Source organism: Catharus ustulatus, chromosome 9, assembly GCF_009819885.2.
Source record: "Catharus ustulatus isolate bCatUst1 chromosome 9, bCatUst1.pri.v2, whole genome shotgun sequence".
Lineage (NCBI taxonomy): Eukaryota > Metazoa > Chordata > Aves > Passeriformes > Turdidae > Catharus > Catharus ustulatus.
In genome coordinates, this window is record NC_046229.1 from 824,703 (window position 1) to 843,628 (window position 18,926).

The 18,926-nt window shown below is 54.3% G+C and overlaps 1 protein-coding gene and 1 non-coding gene across 2 annotated transcripts; both read right to left on the reverse strand.

The window, feature by feature from the left end:
• Positions 1-344: 344 nt before the first annotated feature.
• On the reverse strand, positions 345-426 carry TRNAL-AAG. Its single transcript has one exon. It is a non-coding gene; the product is annotated as a tRNA-Leu (tRNA).
• Positions 427-8,967: 8,541 nt separating this feature from the next.
• LOC117000178 (cystathionine gamma-lyase-like) lies at positions 8,968-17,243 on the reverse strand. The gene is made up of 11 exons (XM_033067606.1): positions 17,056-17,243; positions 15,901-16,000; positions 15,474-15,569; positions 13,723-13,832; positions 12,891-13,025; positions 12,478-12,535; positions 12,170-12,247; positions 11,448-11,600; positions 11,153-11,274; positions 10,236-10,288; positions 8,968-9,251 (listed from the first exon to the last, which is right to left on the reverse strand). The coding sequence occupies exons 1-11, from the start codon at positions 17,215-17,217 to the stop codon at positions 9,056-9,058; spliced, it is 1,263 nt and encodes a 420-aa protein (XP_032923497.1). The 5' UTR covers positions 17,218-17,243; the 3' UTR covers positions 8,968-9,055.
• Between the last annotated feature and the right edge of the window lie 1,683 nt (positions 17,244-18,926).

Genomic DNA, 18,926 nt, shown 5'->3' on the forward strand with positions numbered 1-18,926 from the left:
CACAGCAGTGCCAGGGAACAATTCCTGCCCAAATCCCATCCATTACTGCCCATCCCACAGGGAACAATTCCTGCCCCAATCCCATCCATTCCTGCCCACCCTGCAGGGAACAATTCCTGCCCCAATCCCATCCATTCCTGCTCACCCTACAGGGAACAATTCCTGCCCCAATCCCATCCATTCCTGCCCACCCTCCGTGGAACAATTCCTGCCCCAATCCCATCCATCCCGTCCCGAGTGGATCCCTGCCCAGCCCTGCCCTGCCCCAGCCCTGGGTACCATCCCGACACCCCCAGGATGATTTTGGGGAGCCCGCCCCGCTCCCTGCGGTGCTAAAACAGAGCTGGCAGCGGTGGGATTCGAACCCACGCCCCCTCAGGGACTGGAGCCTTAATCCAGCGCCTTAGACCGCTCGGCCACACTACCCTGGGATGGGGAACCCCGGGTTTGGGATTCGAGCCGGGATCTGTGACCCGGACACGGTGCCTTGGGTGTTCTCCTGCTGCAGATCCCGATTCTCCCGCGATCCCCAGGACGGAGCCGCGCCCCAAACCTGCGGAACTTCTGCTCCTCTCCTTCCCTTCCGTCCCTTGGCAGCCTGGCTTAATTAAATGAATTTAATTCATTAAATCCACCAGCTCCACCGGATCCTTCCACGGCTCCACGCTCACCCCTCTGCTCTTTTCTCAGCAGATGAGAACAGCCCCTAAATCCTGCTGGGAATCAGACCCCAAATCCTGCTGGGAATCAGACCCCAAATCCCATGACAGCCCCTAAATCCTGCTGGGAATCAGACCCCAAATCCCATGACAGCCCCTAAATCCTGCTGGGAATCACACCCCAAATCCCATTAAAATCCCCAAATCCTGCTGGGAATCAGACCTCAAATCCCATTAAAATCCCTAAATCCTGCTGGGGATGAGACCTCAAATTCTGCTGGGAATCAGATCCCAAATCCAATCACAACCCCAAATCCTGCTGGGAATGAGACCTCAAATTCTGCTGGGGATCAGACCCCAAATCCTGCTGGGAATGAGACCCCAAATCCTGCTGGGAATCAGACCCCAAATCCCATGACAGGCCCTAAATCCTGCTGGGAATCAGACCCCAAATCCTGCTGGGAATCAGACCCCAAATCCCATGACAGACCCCAAATCCTGCTGGGAATGAGACCCCAAATCCTGCTGGAATCAGACCCCAAATCCCATGACAGTCCCTCCACCCTGCAGGGAATGAGACCCTAAATCCAATCACAATCCCAAATCCTGCTGGAAATGTGACCCCAAATCCTATGAAAATTCTTAAATTCTGCTGGGAATGAGACCTCAAATCCTGCTGAGAATGAGACCCCAAATCCCATTACAGACCCCAAACCCTGCTGGGAAGGAGCCCCCAAACCCGATCACATTTTGGATTTGTGCCTTTCCCCCGTGCCTGTGTCCCGGTGACCCCCAGGCGCTGAGGTGACAGTGGCAGTGCCTGTGTGGCCCTCAGAGATCCCAGGCTGCCACTTTGGGATCGGGAAGGTGCCAAACTCTGCAGGAAACTGCAGCCCAGTGCCGGGAGCAGGCCCAGGGAAGCTGTGCTCTTACGTAAATATTTTTCTTCCCCGGTTAAACACAGGCACTTTCTCCTTCCTCAGCACGGCGATAAAAGCACATTTCAATAAACAAGGCTTCAAAGGGATGTTTGCTTTTGGCTGCTCTTCCCCTTTTTCATTCACTGCAGCAGCTCCTGGCTGTAGGAGCGGTGGGAGAGACCCCCCAGCTCCCTCTGGAATCTCCCATTGCAGCCACGCTCTGATTTTTATCCATAACCATTGATAAAAAAGGAGATGTCGGTGATTCCTTCCTCTGTGGGGCTTTTGATCCACGATGCTCCAGTCCTGGGAGTCCCTAGACCCAAATCCTGGGATGGATCCCCTGCACAGACTCTGAAATTCCAGGGGTCAGTTGGTTATTTGAGGACAATAATTGGATTTTCATTAAGGGGAAAATCAAGAACTGCTGCAGATTTCTGAAAGTCGATTTTTTTTTTCCCAGCCAGCAGCTGCCAAATCATTCCCAAATAAATTCCAACCCCATGAAGTTTTTACAGCTCCATTTGGGATCCTGATTTGGGGGCCCTGATGAACAGGGACAGTGCAGGATTTGAGGAATTCTTCACCTCATTGTGTTGAGAGCAGGGACAGTGCAGGATTTGAGGAATTCTTCACCTCATTGTGTTGAGAGCAGGGACAGTGCAGGATTTGAGGAATTCTTCATCTCATTGAGAGCAGGGACAGTGCAGGATTTGAGGAATTTTTCACCTCACTGTGTGGCAGGGTTTGGGAAGCCTTCCCAACAAACATCCTGCAGGGCCGGGAAGGTTTGGAATTAAACTCCAAACCACTTTAATAAATCCCATGGGATTATTTCAATTAAAAAGAACTGATTACAACAACCCTTATTTTCTTATTAGGGCATTTAAGCAGCCCCTATTAAAAGATTAGAAGATGTTGAGCCTTTGTAGGACTCTCAAAAACACTGTTTGGAACATCCCTGGTTGAAGTTATTGCTGTTTAAAGACTTCTGCCTAAAAACTGCATTGATAAAATTGGACATCCCTGTCCCAAATTTGGGAAGGCAGCTTGGAGAAGTCCTGAGCCCACCCATGGCCATGGAAATCCCACCTGGGTTTGTGGGAAATGTTTTTATTGCCCTGAAACAGAGGAAAAATCCCTTCAATATTCCCTGATCTGCTCGTTCTTCCAGCCCAGCCCAGGGCCAGGAGCTGCCAGGAGCAAATAATTCCCATTTCCATAGATCAGGAGATGAATCATTCCTGGTATTTTTAGCAGGTCATTAAGGGCTGGCAGGGATGATTGCAAACTGACTTGTGAGGGTTTGGGTTGGTGTGAGCACAACCTCAGAGAGAAAACATCAACTGGGAGTCAGAACAGGGGGAATGGGAGACTGGGAATTGCATCCCCAGGGTGAAAATGGCAGGGAGGGATAAACGGGGTTTGTGGGAGCCTGGGCTCTCTCCATGGAGGAGTGGGAGCAGAAATGATGGGATGGGGATGAGGATGAGGATGCTCCCAGGAAAACAGGCTGCTCCCAGCCCAGGGATTATTTATTTCCACACCTGGGGAGGGACACTGCAGGCACTGCTGGCTCCTGTGGCATTGGATGGAAAGGGAATTTTCCTGCTGGTTTGGGAGGTCAGAGGAGCATCAGGGCAACCCAGAGGAGTCATGGAATGGTTTGGGTTGGGAGGGACCTTAAATGCCACCCATCCCACCCCTGCCATGGGGACACCTCCCACTGTCCCCAGTGTCCAGCCTGGCTGGGAACACTGCAGGGATGGAACAGCCACCCTGCTCTGGGAATTCCATCCCAGCCCCTTCCACCTTCCAGGGAACAATTCCTGCCCCATCTCCCATCTCAGTCTCCATCCCCTCTTGTCCCATCACCATCTGCCCGTGGAGAATTCACTCTCCTGGCACAGGGAAGAGCTGCTCACCCACCAGAGCTCCCCAAAATGGGCATTTAATAAAGAACAAATACTCCACATACTAGAATTCATATTTAACAGCTCCCTCTCCTTGTCTGTGCTCTTGGGGGTACAATGAGCACCACTCAGAGGGAAATCCAGGGAATAATCCATCATCCATCATTGTCCATCCTCGCTGTCCATCCCTTTTGCAGACTCCTCTCCTCTCCTGAGCAATGCTGAGGTGGAACTGAGCCTCACCAGTGCTCTGTGGTCCTTCCCTTTCTGCTCTGCTCCATCAGGGGCTGGAGGTGGAAGGAGCTCTGAGCTCTCCTCAGCTCTGCCAGGGAGTGCCTGGAGCTCCTGGCAGAGCTTCCAGAGAATCCCAGCTGGATGCAGGAGCAGGGTGGGAATGCAGAGCTGGGGCTGCTGGCACAGGCACAGCTCCAGCTGAAGCTCCTGGGAATTGCTGCCTGGGCCTCACGTGAGATTTGGTGTCAGGAACCAAAGTGAGTCCAAAATAATCCTTTGGAAAAGGCAACAGCATGGATGAAAGGCTGGAACAGGAGGAGAGCAGCACAGCTCTCCCAGTTCAGACATCTCTGGGAGACAGGCAGGGAGCAGAGGCTGGCAGAGCTGTGGCTGCCCCTGGATCCCTGGCAGTGCCCAAGGCCAGGCTGGGCACTGGGGCAGGGACAGTGGGAGGTGTCCCTGCCATGGCAGGGGTGGCTCTGGGTGGGATCTGAGCTCCCTTGCTGTTCCTGTCCCCTCAGGGGAAGGACAAGGGGAGCTCTCCCCCAGCACAGAGCTGCCAGCCAGGGAAACACCCTGAACCCAGGGCCAGCACAGCACATCCCAAAAAACCCCAGAAAGCCCAGGTGATCGAGCCAGGGGCTGGGAAGGAGCAGGAGCAGCTCCATGTGACAGCCTGGGGCACTTCCCTCTCCACACAAGCGTTTGTTGTGCAATCCCAAACAAACGGCAGCGTCCCGAAATTCTGAACCCAAACCTCCCCTTCCCTGATCCAAGATGCTGCAGAAATGAGCTGGGAGCTGCCTGCCGGGATGGACTCTCTCCCAAAAGCAGCCCATGGGTTTGACACAGAGCCTGGGAACAGAGCACATGCCTTGTGGCTGGAATGGCTCTGGTCCTGCTCTTCCCTGGGTGTCCGAGCAAGAGAATTCCTTTTACGTTCATCTGTCCTCGTGGCAGCCTGCAAGAGGAGAGGAGATAAATGATTATAAATGATTAACATCATCTAAATATAATCCCTTCATCCTCAGAGCCTTTGTGACACGCTCCCTTGGGAAATATTCCCAGCAGAGATGGAATCCTGCTGGGTTCCTCACACATCTCATTGCTCTGTGAATCACAGCAGGCATGAAGAGCCGGCAGTAACAATGCCAGCAATGTCCTGGGGAGAGCCCAGCAGGCAGCTTGGAAATGCAGGCACACAGGGAAACTCTGGGAAAACCCAGCCTAAGGGTTAAACCCTGCAGCTGCCCTGGATAAAGATCCACCAGGGTGGGATGTGTGAGGAAAAGGGGGTTTGCAAGAGAAGGAAAATGAATTCTCAGTGGTGTTTGAGGAGTTAGAGATGATGGATGAAAACGTGGCAGGGAACACCTCCCCATTCCTGCCCTGCTCCAGCATGCCAGCAGCCAGCTGGGGACACAGGGGGACATTGCTGGGGTGTCTGTGCAGCTGTGCTGGGTGATTCCTGTGTCCCTCCAGCCCTGGATATTCCAAGGTTCTGTCAGGCTGCCAGAGTGGGAGCCACAGCCCCAGCTCCATTTCCCAAACATCCTTTAGCAAGACAAGAGAGAATCAATATTTTCCTAGTGATTAGATGATAAAAGGGAGGATAAAAATTGCCTTTGTCAGTCAGCTACTGCACACAGCAGCAGATAAAATAATTCCAGAGCACTGCTGGGGCTCAGGCTCATTGCAGTGATTCATGGGGATGGGGGGAAGCTGAGCTGGGACCAAAGGGCAGCTGGAGTTTGTGCCTTGGACTCCTCTCAGGCCATAAACCTCAGGGATGGGAGCTGTGCCCACAGCCAGGGACACAGTGAGGGCAGAGCCACAGCCCCCAGAGTGGCCCTGGCTGGAGAATGAGAGCCTGGCAGGTCTGGGTGCTGAGCTTCTGTCCTGGGGACACAGTGAGGGCAGAGCCACAGCCCCCAGAGTGGTCCTGGCTGGGGAATTGGAGCCTGGCTGCTGAGCTCCTGTCCTGGGGACACAGTGAGGGCAGAGCCACAGCCCCAGGAGTGGCCCTGGCTGGGGAATTGGAGCCTGGCTGCTGAGCTCCTGTCCTGGGGACACAGTGAGGGCAGTGCCACAGCCCCCAGAGTGGCCCTGGCTGGGGAATTGGGAGCCTGGCTGCTGAGCTCCTGTCCTGGGGACACAGGGGGCCAGGGACAGAACTTTCCTGTAAATGAAAGGCCACATTTCTAAAAAACTCTTCTGACTAATGTGGCTCAGTCTTGGCTGGAGAACACAAACCCTCCATCAAACAGTGAGAAATGCCAGAGAAAGCTCCAATCCAGGGAATGTGAGGCTGGGAGGGAGCAGGCTGACCCCAGCACTCAACACTGGGGAAGGAGCCAGGCCCTGCCTCAGGCTTAGCTGGGCTGGATTCAAGGCTTAGTGCTGGTGCTTTGTGTGCCAAGGACAAAGATGTCCTCAGCCAGCACGAGGGATCTGGGCAGTGCCCTGGAAGGGCAGTGAAGCTGAATCCAGGCTGTAACACCAAATCCAAGGAAAACCACACCCTGTGAGCTACAGAGGTGGAATATGGGAAACACAACCCAGACTGGGGCACAGGGAAGGCTCCAGGGATGTCATGAACCAGGAGATACTGAAATATCCCAAAAAATTCCCTCCTGCTCAGAGGGAATATCCCAAGCTGGATCCCACAGGGCCCATCCAGCCCAAGCCCTGGCCCTGCACAGACACCAACGATGTCACCCTGTGCCCCTGAGCTCTGGGGATGTGAGATAAACGGTGACAATCAGTCTGTGAGGAGCTCACTGCATTCTCCCACAGGCCCAAGCTCAGAGCCAGCCTCAGGCTGACATTCCACGTGCCAAGAAAATCATGGAACAGTTCATTGAGAGTTCCCCTGCTGGCAGAGTTATCTGTCCTTCCCCCAGACAAATGGGAGAAGGGAAATCCAGGGCAGCAGGAGGCTGAGGAAGCACAGCAGCTTCTCAGTGCATGGGACACGTTCCTGTGACACAGAGCAGAGCCTGCTGCTCCCCACAGGCAGCACGGAGCAGCTCCAGGGCACAGCAGGGCCTGGAAAAGCAGCTGGAGCTCAGGGGCTCCATGAGTAAGCAGGAACCTCCTGGAGGGAAAAGGGGAATGGAGGGAAAAGGGGGAATGGCTTCCCATGGACACAGGGCAGGGATTGGGGCAGGAATTGTTCCTGGGAGGGTGGCACAGGCTGCCCAGAGCAGCCCCTGGAGCCCTGGCAGTGCCCAGGCAGGGCAGGACAGGGCTGGGAGCAGCCTGGCACAGTGGGAGGTGTCCCTGCCATGGCTGGGATGTGAGGTGCACTCCAAGCCAAACCAGTCTGGGATTCAGGGGAATGAGGAGGTTTGGGTGGGAACATTTGGGTTTTGTCAGGATTTAATCCCTGTGTGCAGTGAAGGTTGTTCTGGGTGTGGCCAATACAGAAATCTCTCAATACAGAATTGTCCTGCCCCAGCTCCAGCCCCTCCTGCCTTCCCACAGGAAAAGCCCAACAGCTCCAGGGTCACTCCATCCCCACTTTGAACACAAGGAACATGGGCAAATGGGAATATAAGCAAGGAAAGGAAAAGAGTTTTAATTAAAATAAATGCAGTAATTCCCACAGCACATGATTTTTCAAATGACAAAGATCCCTCTTTAGAAAAAGTTATTCTTCGCCAGGTGTTGGATTTCACTGCATCTTCACTGCTGTATAAAACATCAAGAGAAGGAAAAGCTTTTAAGCAAATCTCCAACCTAATTAAAATAAATAAACCTGAGGTCAATCAAGTTTTTGAGCTGAGCTGATAGGTGAGAAGAGATGAGAGTAGTAACTGCTGAGTGAGATGACCTGAGAGTAGTAAAAAAGAAGCCCTCATACCCCAAAGCCTGCAGCAGCAGGAGAAACACTGAGCTCTGCTGGCAGAGCAGAGGCACAGCAAGAGTGGTTTGGTTTTCCATGTCCTTGTCCACAGCCAGGTCCAGTTCTGAGCTCCTTTGAACATCAAGGTTCGTGACAACTGCAGGAAGGAAAGGGAGGGATCATTGTGCTCTGCCCCTCTACCAACCACACATTTTTATTCCCATAATTTATTTCAGCATTAGATTTTTGAGGCAGAGCTGGAATCCCACCAGGTCCCCACAGCAGCACAGTGGGGCAGAGGCTCTGTGGCAGCAGCTGGGGTCAGGCACACGGTGGGGATGAGGAGGAGGAGGAGTGTGGAGGCAGGGCAGGCAGAGGAACCTGCCACAGCTCTGCCCATGGCTCTGCCCTGCAGGGATGGCCCTACAGCAGGCTGGGATTATTTTAGCTCATCGCTCCTGCAGAGATGCTCCTTCTGTGGCACATCCTCCTTGTCATGGTGAGCTACCCCAAGAGCTTCCAGATGCCTTAATATCCATGGTAATCCTTGGCAACCCACTGGCCTGGCCCCTTGGTACATCCCTACTTTCCTGGCTGCAGCTTGGTGAGGTTTATCTGGCAGCCAGGAGCCCCCAGCAGGCTGTGGCCCCTGTGGGACCCCCCCCAGCAGGCTGTGGCCCCTGTGGGACCCCCTCCATGGGAAGTTTGGGTCACAGCAAGGACCCCTCAGCCACCAACAACCCCTGTGTGGGTTCCAAAGAAAGCTCCATAACACCAAAGGTCCAGGGACAAAAGACCCTGACCCCTCCTGTGTAGGGACTTTTATACAGGGCAGGATTTAGGGGATGGCACAAATCTCTTAACAGAGATAGAGAGGATGGGGAGGAGTATAAAGTGGGGTTTAAAATATTTAAACCAACAGGGAGTCACAGGGGAGGGGAACAGCTCAAAGAAACCAATGGGGCCTCAAAGACTGGGGGGATTTCCAGGCAGGGGTTTGGGACACAAGAGGATTGACAGGGAACAGTGGAGAACAAGGGGCAGGGTTAAGATAAGATAGACAGCTGGGATAGGAGGGGACAACATAAGGAATAACACAACATACCATAGAGAAGGACACAGACAACAGGGTTTGTCTTCCTGCTGGTAAAGAAATACATGGAGGTACTGATGAAAATTATCCCTCTTGTAAAAAAAAATCCTAATGTTCCCCCCAATAAAAAACAACCCCACACACACAAAAAGAGAAAATACAGAACAAATCTTTCCAATAATGATTCAAACTCTGCCCTGACAAATCTGGAGCCCACCCTGAGCCCTGAGTGAGTCTCCCTCAGCCTGAGCTGAGCAGGGACATTCCCAGCACTGCAACCCCAGGGACATCCCAACTGCTCCTGAACCCACGGGAGCTGTGCCTGAGCAGGGCTGCAATCAGAAACTTTAAATCCACAGCCCAGGGTCCCTGTGGGAGGAGCTGCAGGCTCAGCCCGAGGGAAAGGCTGGGTGGGGATTGTTTTTGGAGGGGAACTCCCCACTCACCGCAGCCTTCAGGGCCTGATCCAGGTCTTGGAGCAAATCCTGCTCGTCCTCCAGCCCCACCGAGAGGCGGATCAGGGTGTCACTGATTCCCAGACGTTCCTTGTCCTCGGCAGACAGTGAGGCGTGGCTCATGGTGGCCCTGCAGGGAACAAAAACATCTTAATCCCAGCAATTTGGGACTTTGACTGGTGAAACCAGCCCAGCTGGCTCCCTGGCAGCACCCCTGCAATGGCAGCAGGAGCTGACACCTCCTCTGTGCCACTCGTGTGACCCCACAGATGCAGAGAGCTCCTGGCAATGATGGCAATGCTCACAAGGCAGGGAATTGCATCTCCAGCTTGTGTTTCCAAAATACAAAGGATTAAGAAGAAGTGGAAGCTTTAAAATCTGGATTTGAAAAAGGAGAAAATCCCATTCCTCTTCCCTCCTGAGTTATTCCTTTTTTATTCTACAGAGGGGCTGTAAACTCTGCATGTGGGGAATGTGCATCCTCCAGTATAAAATCTCCTGGTTTCACCTCTGGTTTCTCAGATCCCTTCTCCTGCTGTCCCAGGTGACTCTGGAGGGTTTATTCTCCCCAGCTACAGAGGATACAGGCAAGAAGGGATTTCCCCAGGTGCTCAGTCACTGGCACCAGCTCCTCTCACCTGCTGGAGGGGTTCAAGATTTGATGTGAAACCAAGAAGTGAAATGATTTAACACTTAAACACAGTCAATAATTTCCATGTACCTTTTAAAAAAGCAAATTGGCTTTTAGTAAAACACTGCAATTCCATGCAAATCCTGTCAGGAGCAGTTTCAGACGCCCCCAGGAGGTGCTGCCAGGGAGCCAGAGGCAGCTGGGTGCACACAGTGCCCGTGCCCCTGGTGTGAGCAGGGAGCAGAGCATTCCTCAATCCCAGCTGCTCCTTCTCCCAACACTCAGCAGCTTCTGGGATTGTCCTCATGGACACCAACTGTGCCTCAGCCTGGAATCTCCAATGGCTTTGTGCAGCACAACAGTCCCTGAGTTTTGCTAAAGGTAAAACAGCTTTGGGGGCTGGAAAGCTGTGGGAATTCTGTGGGAATGTTGTGGTGTTTTGTGCAGCTTTGGGAGGCTCTGAGGATGGAAGGGTGAACTCACGGATGTGATGCCAGGCTCTCGAAGCCACCCAGACTGAAACCCACGGTGAACACCTATGGGAGAGAGGGAAGGAGGTTATGGATGCAGAGGATTCACAGAATCAGGGAATACCCTGAGTGGGAAGTGCCCTCAGGGATCACTGATCCAGCTCCTGGCCCTCACAGACCCCCCAACAATCCCACCCTGAGCATCCCTGGCAGCTCTGTCCAAACCCTGCTGGAGCAGCCTCGGGGCTGGCACCTCTTCAAGGACATGGAGGAAAGTTCAGGGACATTTTCTCCTAAATTTTTCTGTATTGACTTTTATATTATGAACTGTATTAGGTGTACAGTAATTTCACGACCATAAGGTACACCGGACTATAAGGCGCACTTCCGGGTTCAGGGGAAAATTTTAGCCAAAAGGGTGCACCTTATAGCCATGAAATTACTGTAATTAGGGAACAAAGTGCACATTTGGCAGGTAAGAGCTGAGATTCAGAACAGGCTCATCCTGCCCCTGGATCCCTGGGATGGCCTTGGCTGGATGGGCCCTTGGCTGGAGCCAACCAAGCATTCCCAGAGCCAGGGGCTCCCTCTGTGCCCCACGAGTCAGGCCCTGCCTCAGAGGCTTTCCCTCCTGAGGGCATCTGCAATATTGCAGCAGAGCTGCAGCAGCCCCAGTGCCCAGCCCTGCAGAGAGCCCTGAGTGAGCAGCAGCTCCCGGGCTGGGCTGGACACGCCTCACCTTGGCAGCAAACAAACCCTGCCAAGGGGCTGAGCCTCCCTTTGTTCCCTCTCATGAACCCCCAGGGACAAAAGATCCCAAATTCACAGTGGGGCACACCCACAGGGCTGGGCAAGAAAAGCCACTTCCATTCTCCCCTCAGAGGGAGCTGGAACTGCCCTCTGAGGGTGATTTTATTGCCTTTGTTTTACCTTCAAGTTCTTGAGGAAGGCAAAGACAGTTTGTTCGTTCCCTTTGATGTAGAAGCTGAGCATCCCCGAAACGCCCGTGCACTGCTTCCGTGTCACCTCGTACTGAGGGTGGGAAGGCAGCCCTGGAATGGGGAGGGGTGGGAGAATTCCCAGTGAATTCCAGAGCAGAGCTGGGGCAGCTCAGCCTCACCTGAGTGACCCAGCCCCAGTCTTGGGGCACCACAGCTCCCAAATCCCTCCCCTGGGATGTCCCCAAATCCCTCCCCTGGGATGTTCCCCAGCCCTGTCCACCCACCTGGATACAGGACCTGCTGCACCCTGGGATGACCTTTCAGGAACTTGGCCACGGCCAGGCCGTTCTGGAAGTGCAGCTTCATCCGGATGTGCAGAGTCTTGAGCCCCCGGTTGCACATGTAACAGTCAAAGGGAGAGGGGACAGCTCCCAGGTCTGTGGGGATAGGAAGGAATTCCACAACACTGGTGTTTTGCATTCAGCAAAGCCAAACATGCCCTCATCTCCAGCAGTTCTGTGGCTGGAATGAGTGGGAAGACACCAGAGACAATCTCTGTTCCTCATCTCCCACACTGGGAACCAATTAATGAGCCCAATTAACAGGCTCAGGCCTCAAGGATTACATTTATGGGACACAGGGCACCTTCACTGCTGCAGGCAGAGGGCAGGAATTTATTCCTGACAATGGAGAGTCTGGCAAATGCTTGGAATCATCAGAGATAAGAAAATTCTGCACTGGGCACATCCTGAGGGGTGAGTTCCAAACCCCCCTAACTGCAGGTGGGCACCTCAGTGGTTTCAGGATGTGCCCCAGTGCTCTCCTGAAGAGCTTGGGAGTGGAGACCAATGTCTCTCATTTTATGGGACTTTTTCTAATTGAGCTTTCCCATTCTGTTAATTTATATTCCCAGGCAGATTTCCCCCCTGTGTGCATGCACACCCTCCCCAGCAGGAGCTGTGGATGTGAACAGGATTCCTGTCAGCAATTCCCCAGCTGCACTTACACTTCTGCAGGAATTTGAGCTTCTCATAGAGTTCTTTGCTGTTCACAGAGACCAGGCCCATCAGAACATCACTGTGCCCTACAAATGACAGGGGACAAGGATGGGATCAGCCACTGCAGCTGCTCCAGGGTGCTGCCACAAACCCCCAGGGACACCTCCCACCATCCCAGGCTGCCCCAAGCCCCAGGGTCCAGCCTGGCCTTGGACACTGTCAGGGATCCAGGGGCCTCCCCACCCTCCCAGCCAGGAATTCCTCCCCAGTCCCCACCTAACCCTGCCCTAAGGAGGTGCTGAGCTCTCACACTCACCATTGATGTATTTGGTTCCAGAAGACATAGAAATATCAGCCCCCAGGGATAAAGGACGCTGAAACAAAAGGAAAATAACATCAATTCAAGTTTGGGTGCACTCAGGTTCATTCCCAGCTGTTCCAAAGGGCTGTGAGCTTACACAGGAAAGATCAGTGCAGAAACAAACACAGGAACCTGAGGATGACAACAGAACAGGTGCTGAAAGCAGCAGTGCAGGGAGCACTCTGAATTCAGGGTGAGCACAAGAAAATGTGATTTAAAAGCACTGCCCCAACTCCCACAGGGAGAGAAGAGATTGAGCACATCCAACATCCAGTGCACAGCTGGGAAAAAATACTTCTACTGCTCAGCTGAGGGACAAATATTGGCATTTACCCTGTAAAGTGCAGTCCTGTCCTTTTTCCACACACCTGGAAATATGGAGACATGAAGCTGTTGTCCACTGCCACCAGCAGATCTTTTCTGATTCCATGTACTGCCTCTGCACAGGCCCTGATGTCAAGCACCTTCATCGTGGGGTTGGAGGGGCTCTCCAGCCAAACCAGCTGCACAAAGCCAAAAAAACTGCAGGTCAGAGAGTTCCCAGTGCTGGCTGAGTCCCCAGGGCTCTGGGTGTCCAGTGGGGGCAGCTCCCTGTGGGGTTTGGGCAGTGCCAGAGCCAGGGGAGGCTGCAGCTCCTCCAGGCTCAGGGAGGTTTCCCTGCAGCTGGGCTTGTGCATGCCAGGGCATCCCAGCTGGGAAGGGCAGAGCCAGGACACAGCCAGGAGAGAGCCTTGGAGAGGGACAGAGCCTTGGAGAGGGACAGAGCCTTGGAGAGGGACAGAGCCAGGACACAGCCTGTTCCCAGAGCCTTTCCCAGCTGGAGAAGGACACAGACAGGACACAGAGCCTGTTCCCAGAGCCTTTCCCAGCTGGAGAAGGACACAGACAGGACACAGAGCCTGTTCCCAGAGCCTTTCCCAGCTGAGTTCCCTCCCCTGGAGCAGGGATCACCCACCCAGTGCCATGGAGCACCTCCAGCTCTGAGCTTGGTGTTCCCTCTGCTCTTCCTCACCTTTTCCCTTTTCCCTCCTTTCTCTCTCCAGGGTTTTTTGCCCTCCTTAGGATGTTTTCCAGTGGGATATGGTGGATCCAACTGTGTCCCCAAGCTGCCAGCCCTCAGCTCAACACACCCCCCAAACTCAACAGGAGCAAGGATAAAACAATTTAACATCCCTTCAAAATCCACTCCCTCACCCTTACCTTGGTCTCTGGTGTAATTGCAGCTTCCAGGCATTTTGGTTTTGTGCAGTCAACATACTTCACTTGCAAATTATACTTCTTTTCCATTTCATTGAGTATTTCTCTTGTGCCTAAAAAAAATAAAACAAAAAAAAAATCACAAAATGAAACAACTTCCTTAACTCTTTCCCTGCTCTCCAGCCTCTTGCATCATCCAGGCTCAGTCAGGAGGGCACAGCTTTATGCTGCACACCATCAATGGCACATTTATATTTTCTTTATTTACAAAGTTTAAAGATTGTTGTGGATTTAAAGATCATGAAATAGCAATAATGGGAATATGGCATCAGAGTGGTTTATAAGTACTTGAAATCAGTGTGGGGTTTATGACCAGGAAATTAAACAGAGAAGAAGAACCAAGGGGAACAGTCCAGCTGCTGTTTCCCATCACTCCATTAAAAATTATTCCTTCCTGCCTTTGAAGCCTTTCCCTGGGAAGACTGAAAGGATCCAGCAGCAGCAGGTGATCAGTGGAGGTGCAGCACTCACTGCCAGGAAATATTGCCTGGATTAACAATTATTGATTGGGTCCTTTGGCCAAGGTTGTCCCCAGGAACTGAGTTTTCCATTGGAGCAGGAAGGGATGGAACATGGAGCAGGATTCTGTGAGCTGAAGGAAATATCTGAGTGATCTTTGGGTGGCTCTTCTGAGAGAAACCCTTTCTTTATAACAAACCAAACCAGAGGAGAAAGAATGAAATTCACCCCTGCAGAAACCAGCCCTGAGGCTTTAATGGGAAGGGGCTTTGCCTGCCAGAGCCAGCCTGAGCCCCTGGGAATGAGGGACTGAGCCCCTGCTCTGCCTTAATGCCTCTGCTTAACTGAGTGCTGGGGACAGGCCTGGAGTGAGAGCAGCAGAGATTCCTGCTGTTCCCAGGATCCAGCTGCACTCTGGAGCTCACCTGGCAGGGCAGTGTGATATGAAAAGCAAATGTGTGTGTTTGCATTGGATGTGCACAAGCCCAGGGAGCTCCTGGCAGCAGCCACCACTCCCAGGGAGGGCAAAGGGGATTCCTTCATTCCCAGCCACTGCCTGGGCACAGCCACCAGTGGCTGGGCTCTGGAACCCCCCTGGCCAACAGCCAGGCTGGATCTGAGGGGCTGGGCAGGGACAGCTCTGCTGGGCAGGGACACAGGGACCCTGCAGGGACACATGGCACAGCAGGGACAGCCAGGCTGGCTGGGAGTGGCACTGAGCTCACCCTGCTGAGGGACCCTGCAGAGCTGGGTGCACCTGCAGGAGGGGACTGAGAAACACAGAGCAGTATCAACACCACAGAGTGGGCCAGGACAGCACTGAGGGGTTCAGAGGACATGGGGACAACAGAAGGAATTGTGGAATTGTTGTTTGGAACAGCCCAGACCAAATGCTGGCTGGGAAAGGGCCAAACCTTGGGAAGGGACAGAGAAACACCAGACACTGGGGAGTGCTGCTGCCTTGGGCTGCAGAGGGTCCTGCTCTGCAAACAAACACAAAGGTGTTGCCATTTCCCCTCAGTCTAACATGCATTTCTGTTATGTTTTTCTAAACCTCCGTGCTGTGCCAACAGAATATTTCAACATCCAGATCAGACAGGAGGGATCTGTGTTCTCACAAAGAGAAAAGGCTCCAAACTACAGTGAGGTCCTACATGTGACATTCAGAGCTCCTGAGATCAGACAGGTCTGATCCTTGCACAGTGAAGACTGAAGCCACAGGCTGCTGTACCCACCTGCATAGACATCCTGTGTGCAGACAATTTTGTCTCCTGACTTCAGGAGGTGACAGATGTTCAGAATTGCTCCCACTCCAGAGGAATAAGCCAAGCCTGGAAGAGAAAGGAGTCAGTGTTTGACGTGACTCAAGTCAGACTTGCCTTGGCCTTCCTCGCTTTGCCTCTGAAAAGAACCTGTTCTGTCACTGCCTCACTGGGAACGTGGAGCCAGTGACAGCAGGAGCCTGCACAGCACAGAGCCAGCCAGAGCCCTGGCACAGAATCCTGGAATGCTCTGGGGTAGAGGGACCCCAAAGCCCACCCAGTGCCACCCCCTGCCATGGGCAGGGACACCTCCCTCTGTGCCAGGCTGCTCCAAGCCCCAGTGCCCAGCCCACGAGGTGCTCACAGTATTTGGCTCCATCAGCAGCAGCCAGGTTTGCACAATCCATCAGGTGTCGTTGACCTCCAGCTCCATCGAGGGTGCCCACGACCTCCTCCAGGATGTGTCGGCTTGGGTTCCCATAGCGGGTGTACACGTAAGGCTGGGGTGGGAACAGGGAACAAGCATTAGACAGAGGATTTCCTAAAGAGCCCTGGCTGAGGGCAGCCAGCTCCTCCCAGAGCAGCAGGAAGGTTCCTGGCACAGCATCCAGCTGGGCATCCCCACCACAGAAAGGGGCCTGGGGTGCCCTGGGGCAAGGAGCCAAACTCCTGCTCCTGCCCAGACACCCACCTGTGGGCTCTGAGGGAGAAAAGGTGCTGGGCTGCACAGTCCTGCCACCCTCAATGCCAGGCTGGGTCAGGCTGGAAGGGACCATGAGGGTGCCCAGGTCCCACTCCCTGCCCAGCAGGGCCATCCCAGAGCACGGGATCTGTCCAGACAGTTCTGGGCATCTCCAGTGAGGGAGACTCCACAGCCTCTCTGGAGAGAATTCTCAAGGAAAACGTGTGTCCATCTGCATCACATCCTGTTTAAGGGGTGCCACAGGCACTTGACGATTCCTCACCACCAGTTCTTGAAAGCCCAAGCATTCTTCTGGCAATGGCTCAGTACCTCAGCTTTAATACAAACTATGGAAAAATGTAACGAGGCAAAAACAAACTCATGCACGCGTCCCTTTTCCCCGGGGGGCAGAAGGGCAGGAAGAGCCTCCCAGATGGCGGGCTCGGGGCAGCCCCTGCAGCAGCATCGCTGCGAGCCCGGGGGCACTGGGTGTCCCTGCTCCCCTTCCCCCGCTGTCACAGCGAACCATCCCAACCTCATCCCTCCCCTGCCCCTCCCAGCCCCCCAGGCTGGAGCCCAGCGGCTCCTCCGGGCCCATCGCCGCTCGGCAGGGCCTTCCCGGAGCGCAGGGCACGGCCCCGCGGGCAGGCGGCTCTGCAATGTCCGCAGGGAGGAGATGGCAGCGCCTGCCGGGCCAGAGCCCCGCTGCCCGCGGAACGGGATGCTCGCGTTCGCCCGGGAGCTGCCACGTGGGGAAACACCCGCAGGGGAGCTCGCTGCCCTGCCCGGACCCGCGGCCGGGACACGCCGGGGCCGGAGCGGGGCTCGCTGTCCCCGCGGGCCACTCGCTGTCCCCGTGGTGGCCGCACTCACCTGTTCAACCTCGGGGTCCTCCTGCTTGAAGCTGGTGGAGAGTGTGATGGGCGGCACCACAGCTCTGGAGTTCCACTGCTCGGGCTCCTGAGCGTAGTGGATGGCTTGGGTGGCGAAGTGAGGGAAAGGCGGCAGGAAACCAGAGCAGCTGTGCTGGTCCATGGCGATGGCTCCGTGCCCGGCCCTCAGCCCGGGCCGCATTTAGCGGCACCGCGGGCTCGGCGGGGCGGGGCCTTCGCGCATTCTGATTGGCTGTGGAGCCGGCGAGGCGCGGCTCCCGCGCCCTCCCATTGGCTGCCGGCGGGGCGGGGCCCTCGCGCTTTCCTATTGGCTGCGGCGCCGGCGGGGTGGGGTCCCGGCGCTCTCCCATTGGCTGCCGGCGGGGCGGGGCCCGGCCGCTGGGGGGCGCCCGCGCGCAGCGCTGTGAGGGGCCGGTCCCGGGCCTTCCCTGGATGCGGGGGCGCCTTTACCGGGAATAACCGGGATAGCCGGGAGTGACCCGGGCAGCGCACGGCTGACCCGAAGGGTGGCACGGACAACAGGCACGTGGTGTGGCCTGCTGGTTTTGTGTTATCTTCCCGACCCGCAGTGATTCGGTAACAGCAGGGTGGCGTCCTGGGCTGGTCAATCTGAGGGCAGGGAGAGGCTCTGCCCACAGCCATTAAATCTGGGAATGGGCTCTCCGAGCCATTTCGCCGCCAGCCTGGCTCTGCTCCCATTACAGCTCCTGTAAACACGCCAAAAACACCAATTAGGGGGACACGTGCCCTACCCAAACCCGGGTACCCAAGCCAGGTGAAGCCACCGGAGATGAAGATGAGAGATGCCTTCAGTGCACGATTAGTCAGAGGTGGAGCAGCAGCCTTAAACCCTGGGGAAATGCTCCCCTGGGCAGTGCTAATGCACAGTCCCATAAATCATGCCCGACAAATGGCCTCGGATCCCAAACACATAAGGCAGGCATGAGCGTCAGCCTATTAGTGCTCTTCAGAGCTTAATTGATGCAGCTCTCAAACGAGGCAACAACAATCAGGGAGGAAATCCTCCAAACATGCAGACATCAACAACAACAGGCTCCCAGGAGGAGCAGCAAGGACACCTTGTCCTTCCCAAAAGCAGGAGTCAAAAGCTGAATAAAATCCAGATAGCATGTGGGGAAGGCAGAAGCTCATCAGCCTTGTGCTCTGTTTGCTAGGGAAGCTACTGGCAGGGGTGGGACAGAACACAGAGTCGGTGCCTGGTGGATTTGTCCTTCCTTTCCATTGGGGGAGCCTGTCCAGGCAATCCTCCCCCGAGATCGGTTTTATTTTTCCTTGTCAGAAACTGATGCTGGGAATGTTGGCAACACATCTCCACTGAAGATGAAGTTCTCCTCACAGAAGAAATCAGCAGCAGCCTGAACCAGACTGGACATGAGCATCACCAAGCCTGACCCATGGGAGGGACACCCTCTCTTTTCCTGTCTGCAGTGGTCACTCTGGTAACAGCTGTGCCCACATTGGAGCCTGAATGCATTTCAAGGACCATTGCTAATGAAGGCAGCGATAATTGTACAAAAATCTAGGAATTCCACCTAATAACGTGAATTTGGCAGAGGCAAAGTTCACTGCAAGTGAAATCTCAGATAAGTGGCAAATTCTAGCTGCGTGCATCATGTGAGAATAACTGGGAGTTATTGGTGCAAGTAGCACTATGAAGGCCCAAAAAATTTGCCTGGACACTGAGCAGAACGTTGATAATTTTGAAATACATCTGATGAAATTCCTGAAACTGTGTGGAAAGGACTGTGTTTGTATGGGGACAATTTGTGATCCCATACTCACATACCACACCACTGCAGAATAAGTCACTCAAACAGCTGTGTTTGTAAC